This window comes from Muntiacus reevesi, chromosome 1 (assembly GCF_963930625.1).
Source record: "Muntiacus reevesi chromosome 1, mMunRee1.1, whole genome shotgun sequence".
Taxonomy (NCBI): domain Eukaryota; kingdom Metazoa; phylum Chordata; class Mammalia; order Artiodactyla; family Cervidae; genus Muntiacus; species Muntiacus reevesi.
Window position 1 is genome coordinate 167,937,841 of NC_089249.1, and position 6,496 is coordinate 167,944,336.

The 6,496-nt window shown below is 51.9% G+C and overlaps 1 protein-coding gene across 1 annotated transcript; it reads left to right on the forward strand.

The window, feature by feature from the left end:
- The first annotated feature begins 599 nt into the window (after positions 1–599).
- Positions 600–4,436, forward strand: LSM10 (LSM10, U7 small nuclear RNA associated). The gene is made up of 2 exons (XM_065930272.1): positions 600–926; positions 2,801–4,436. The coding sequence occupies exon 2, from the start codon at positions 2,826–2,828 to the stop codon at positions 3,192–3,194; it is 369 nt and encodes a 122-aa protein (XP_065786344.1). The 5' UTR covers positions 600–926; positions 2,801–2,825; the 3' UTR covers positions 3,195–4,436.
- The last annotated feature ends 2,060 nt before the right edge of the window (positions 4,437–6,496 follow it).

Genomic DNA, 6,496 nt, shown 5'->3' on the forward strand with positions numbered 1-6,496 from the left:
CACAAGAAGAAAATCCAGTCTCACGTAGACACGGGGTTGGAAAAAGAACTCCCAGTTGGAGAATCACTGATACAGAGGCCTCTCCTGAGAGGTTCAGCTGTGGAAGGTAGGAAAACAGAGAGGCTGCCAGGGAGGAGAAAGACGTTTTCTATCTCTGGGATGAGAAGAGACCAGCTGTGATGAAGGATGTAAAAGGGGTGGCTTCTGAGAGAGGCTGAAACCAGTAAACGAGAGGCTGGAGGAATGACCTAGCCCTAACCCATGGGGCTCCTCCACTGTGCCAGCTGCCGCCACGCCTTAACGGAGGTCGCGCAAACCTTGAAGGGGCGTGGCTCAGATGGCTCCCCCACCGCCTGTAGCCTGCCACTCTCCTCTGTCCGTGGGATTCTCCAGGCAAGAACACTAGAGTGAGTTGCCAGAAGGGGATCCTCCCAACCCAGGGTTCGAACCCGGATCTCCTCCATTGCAGGATGGACTTTTTACCGACTGAGCCGCCAGGGAACCTATTACTTCATCCCCTGAATGAAAGAATGACTCCAAAGAAGAGAATCCAGTGACGTAGGCGGGGCAGCAGGAGGGCGAGTCTCGAGCCCGCGAGGCATTCTGGGGATTGTAGTTCCGGGCTCGCCGTGGGGGACGCCAGCTCTGCGCTCAGCCGCGCTCTCGATGCTCCGGAAGGACCGAGAGGCCCCGCGGTTGCCATGGCGTCTTAATCCGGCAGCGAGAGGGAGGCCGCCAGGCTAGGCGCCCACTAGTTTCGGCGGCGACGCGCAGCGGGACAGCGGAAGGAACCCGCGCGGCGGTCCTGGGGAGCCAGGGGCGGAGCGCGAGCGAGCCTGGAACCACGGAGGCGGCGGGAGCGGGGCGAGCGTCTTCCTCCCGGTTGCTGAGTTTAGCGCCTCTTCCCAAGCCCACTCCCACGCTCTGTGAGTAAAGGGTCGTCACCATCCCCACTCTAGGGACGGTCTAACAGGCTTGAAGAAGCCAAGTGGCTTTCTCGAGGTCGACCCTCCTAGGAAGTGACCGAGCCCGGTCCTCGGGCCCAGACCTGCCTCTTTGCAGTCACTGTGCTCCCCGAAACCTAGTTTGAGCGGATACGCCTGGTGAAACCTGGGTGGGGTCGTTAAGAGTCTTCCGGCCCAACTCTTAGCACGTTGTCAGTGGAGTGGGTAGCTAGCTTGCCACACTTCATGCCACCCTGCACAGCCCTGTCGGAATCCTGAGTGAAGTCTTTTTTTTTTTTTCCTATTTATTTTTTTTAGTTGGAGGCTAATTACTTTACAATATTGTAGTGGGTTTTGCCATACATTGACATGAATCAGCTATGGATTTACATGTGTTCCCCTTCCCTATCCCCTCTTCCGCCTCCCTCCCATCCCTCTGGGTCTTCCCAGTGCACCAGCCCTGAGCACTTGTCTCATGCATCCAACCTGGGCTGGTGATCTGTTTCATCCTTGATAGTATACTTGTTTCAATGCTATTCTCTCAGAACATCCCACCCTTGCCTTCTCCGAGTCTAAAAGTCTGTTCTGTACATCTGTGTCTCTTTTTCTGTTTTGCATATAGGGTTATCGTTACCATCTTTTTAAATTCCATATATATGCATTTATATACTGTATTGGTCTTTATCTTTCTGGCTTACTTCACTGAGTGAAGTCTTAAGGAAAGAAATTCAAACACCTGGCACTCAGGGTCTGAAAATGGGGGATGGATAAGACAAAGTTACATTAATACAGCATCCAAGCGTGTCAAAAGCAAAGGAAGATACACTCAGTGTGGTGAGAACCTGTTAACCTCACCTGTTGGTTTAATAGACGTGGAAACAGGTTCAGAGACATTAAGTAACTGGCCTAGGTCTACAGAGTGTGGGTGGAGTGGAGATTCCAACCTCCGTTCCTCTACCTTCAATACCTATGTGCCGTATATGCTACCATTTCCTTTTTTTACAGTTGTCTAAATTCCTGGTTACAGGGCAGCAGCATTGTGTGGACCAGTCGTTCTCAGTGGGCCCTAGACCGGCAATATCAGCATCGGCTGAGAATATGTTAGAAATGCACATTTTTGGGCCCCACCTCAAACAGACTGAGTTAGAAGGGAGGGGGGAATCCCTTAACCCCTCCTGCAGATGATCTGATGCACACTACTGTCTGAGAACTGGTGAAGCGATTCATCTAGGGCTCATGTTAAAATGCAGATTCTTTCAGTAGATCTGGCAAAAGCCTGGAGATTCTACATTCTGAAACAAGCACCTGGGTGATGCTGAAACTGCTGGTCCACAGACCATACTTTGAGCAGCAAGGGTATAAACTACACTTTAGAGGAGTGGTTCTCAAGCTCCTTGTCTATGCATTTAGATGCACATTAGAATCACCTGGGGAGCTTTTACAAAATAGGGTACCTGGGCCCCACCCCTGACCAAATGAATCAGATCCTCTGGGGTGTGGTGACCAGAAACTCACTGGGTGATTCTCACAATGAGGGTTCAGAACTCTGGGTGTGGGAATTGGAGCTGGGCAGCCATGGATTTGAATCCCAGCACCTTGGGCCAGTTACTTAACCTCTCCTGGCCTGATTTTCCTTGTTTATAAAGTAAGTGTAAGTGATGCTTGATTTGCAAGGTGTTGTGAAGATTCTGTAAGGTGTGTCCATGAAAGCACCTAAGGGTGTTCCGTAGACATAAAAATTGGTGGGCAGACCTGGGGAAGTCTGGGCTAGGGATTTTGTGCTAAAAGCTGACATCGGTAAGTGAGCACCCACACTCCCTAGCCTGCTTCAGCTCTCCTGTGTGTGCCCCTCCCAGAGCGAGCAGCCCGCGGCGTGGAAGAATGGAGGTGAGCCACTCGGTGAAGGAGCGGACCATCTCTGAGAACAGCCTGATCATCCTGCTGCAGGGCCTCCAGGGCCAGGTCACCACCGTGGACCTGCGAGATGAGAGCGTGGCCCACGGACGCATAGACAACGTCGATGCTTTCATGAACATCCGCCTGGCTCAGGTCACCTACACAGACCGTTGGGGGCATCAGGTGGAGCTGGACGACCTCTTTGTGACAGGCCGGAATGTCCGTTACGTCCACATCCCCGACAACGTGAACATCACCGCAACCATTGAGCAGCAGCTGCAGATCATCCATCGGGTGCGTTACTTTGGCAGCAAAGGGCAAGGCCGGCAGGAATTTCCCTCCAAAAACTCTTGAGTGAGCCTGTCCCGGTCCCCACTCAGGTTCCTCCAGACTTCTGAGCCAAAGCCTGCTCTCCCTGCCCACCCAGAACCTGGGAGGGGAGCAGGGCCAGCCCAGAAGCTGGTGTCTGACAGACGTCACCTGTCACAGCTGCCTTTCTCAGGGTCTCACCTCTCAGACTCACCCAGGGACCCGGAATTTTAGTTATCTGACTGTGGCCTTGGGGTAGATGACAATCCCCCCTTTGGATCATTATTTATCTGTATCTCTAATTTACTGATTTAGGGACTGTGTCAGATAGTTTTCAACCCTCTTGCATTGAGGATTATTAAATACGCTGGGCCTGAGGGGCCCCATTTCTCTTGTAATTGTGTTTGTTTTCTCATGAAACAAAAGGAGGATGCATACAAGTCTGTGCCTCCTGCTTTCTGCTGTGTGCGGGGCTCCCTGTTGGTCTTATGTCCTAGGGTGCTGGGTTGCAAGCGTGGCTGCACATTGGATTCACCTGGCCCACCCTCGTCTACTTGGCTTTAATTGGTATGAGGTGTGGCCTAAGCAGTGGGATTTTTTTTCTTTTTTTTAAGTTTCCCAGGTGATACTAAATATGCAGCAAAGTCTGAGGATGTGTAGGAGAGGCTTTCAGTCTGGTCGGGGAAAGCGACTCTTCTGTTCAGATTTCCCGTTGGAGAGCTTGTTCATCTCTGCTCTTTCCTGGGGGAGAGCCTGGAGTAATCCCGGACCCTCCCCTCAAGTGTAGGAGCTCATCCAGCAGTGGGAAATCAGGCTCTGATTCTGATGTGAGGCCCTCAGGGAAGAAGAGGGTCTCAGGATGAGAACCCCAGCCTTTGTTGTAACTGCCTCCCCGAGCCTTAGCAGCCCTGCCACAGGCCAACTACCATCTCAGTGAAAGCGACTCTGCCCTGTGGAACCAGAGAGTTTGCCTTCATCAAACAGACATCCACAGAGCAGCTGTCGTGTGTCAGGCCTCCTGCTGAGCACACGTTGTCCAATAAGCTCTGGTCCCTTCTGGAGAGGGATTTAGAATCTAGGGCCGGAGATAAACATTTCCTAAGGGAGACTGCAGAGCAGTGTTCGTTTGGGCGCAGGCAGCCCACAGTCACTGCATTTACGTTCTAATCCAGTTATTTAAGTGTTGTCCCTGGACCATCTCAGCAGAACCAGCTGGAATGTCTAGAAGAACCTCCTTCCTGGATCCCCAGATTGAAAACAGAATCTGGAACCTGAAGATTTGCTTTATTAACACCCACCCACCCATCCACCATGAGTCCTTTGCCTGTTGTATTTCTTCTGTTGCCCAGAGGCCACAGGGGAGAACAGTGGATCCGAGTAGGGAGAAAACCACGGCTCTGAGTTGCCAGGCCTCTCTGATAGCTAGAGTTAAAGAGAGCAACACGAGAAGACCATGAGTAAGAGAAACCAGCGGGCAGGTGCAGAAGGGAGTCGTCACTGTGGAAATGTCTGTTCTCAAAGCCAGTGGGGAGACAGCACCTCCGCCAGTGTGATGAGCTGGCGGGGAGTCTCCCCACACGGCCGCTGTCACAGACATTTCCCACGTGTCTGCGGATGCCGCCACACTTGAAGAGGGCCTGGGCTGGGAGTTCAGCCTAAAGGTGGAGGAGAGGTAGGCCTGGCTCTGCCTTCAAATGGGGTGCAGGGGTGGGGTGGGGGCATCGGAAGGGAGGAAGGGCAGCTTCTGCATCCTCCAAAGAGCAAGGGAAAGCCTAGCATGGGTAGCTGAGAAGAAGGGCTCTGAACCCATTCCGTAAGTTCTGTAAGCACTGTGCACAGACCCCAGTGGGCCTCTGTGCTTCCAAAGAGAGGTGGGAGGCAGGGTACCAAGAACTTCTGAGATACACTAATGCCAAGGCCCTGGGGTAGAGCACAGCTATGTGTTCAAGCCCCAAGGTTATGGGTCTTGGCATCTGGTCCTGGACTGACCAGGGCCCAGGTAGGGATGAGGGAAGCTCAGTGCCCACCAAGCTATGGCAAGCCACGGGTTATTCATTCCACAAGTAATTTGAGTCACAGTCCCAGCTACTGAGGGAACAACAAGAGAGACAGGGGTCCTGAATCAGAGAGCTGACACTCTGGAGGGGGAGATGAACAAAGAAAAATAAGCAGACAGGAAGGAAATAAACAGGGCACATGGAGAGAAAATAGGTGGTTTTATTTCCAAAAGTGTAGTCTGAAGAAGTTAAATTTAAACTGAGAAGGCGCCTACCATTTAAAGAGCCAAGGGAAGGCAGAGGAAATTGCTAGTGCAAAGGTCCTGAGGTGGGAAAGCTTGAGGGTTGGGGGCAATAACCAAATACCACTGTGACTGTTGGTGGAGGAGAAGGAGGCAGTTGAGACAGGAGAAATGGGAAAGAGGTGAGGCAAATGATACAGGGCCTTGTGGGTCAGGAGTATAGCTGTTTCCAATCTCAAGTGTCTAAGAAATATAACTTGAATTTTCTCTAACTCAACCAAATTTATATTTTTTTACTCAGCCAGAGTGGCAGAAACTTGTAGTCAACTCAGGGTTCCCCATCACTTTCTTTGAAATCGGTTGAATTCTAGGGCACTTCCTTTCAAGATGCTGAAGCGTGGGAAGGGCAGTCCCACTAGCATCCCCTGAGATGTCCTGGTTTTGTCCTGGTCTTCTGTCTTCAGCCCACTCAGGATGTGGCCGAGGCACTCCTTCCTCACCTCCCGTCCGATTGTAACCCATCCCTGTCTTGGTGTTCAGACTCTCACTCTAGCCAGTCAGGCCCAGCAAGTTCCTAGGGTCTTGGGTGAGTTGGGCCCCATTTGCCCCAGTGCGACGCACAGGGTTCTGTTACTTCTTGGCACTCCACCAGGAAAAGGAGCACACGTCTTCCTGCTTCCCGGGCCCTGAGACCCAGCGGATGCCCTCTAGCTCAGAGGCTGAGCTGCTCTATTCTCAGGGACCACCCCCTCAGGTCTCAGTCTCCCAGATCCCCCTCCTTACAGTTTTCTAAATTTAGATCCGCACAGATATTCTTTCCATCCCTCCCTGAAGGCGAGCAAGGCTTTTAGAATTCAGAAGCTAAAAATGAACTCTGCATTCTGGTGTGTCATTTGTTTCCTGGTGTAATGAATGCATAGTAACCTAACTGCATACGGGAAGGGCCAAGGGACACCAAGGAAGAGAGGAAAAATGTATTTCAAAATGTCATTGTCCCATCGAGGTTTGGGTTTTGTGGTCATCGCTGCGGCCTTTGTTCAAGCCTGCACATGACTGAGCACTCAGGAATTCTGAGTGAGAGGGCATATCCAGGCCACGCAGAGAAGAG

Coding starts and splice junctions, on each gene's coding strand:
- LSM10 (XM_065930272.1), top strand. CDS start 2,826: ATGGAGGTGAGCCACTCGGTGAAGGAGCGGACCATCTCTGAGAACAGC.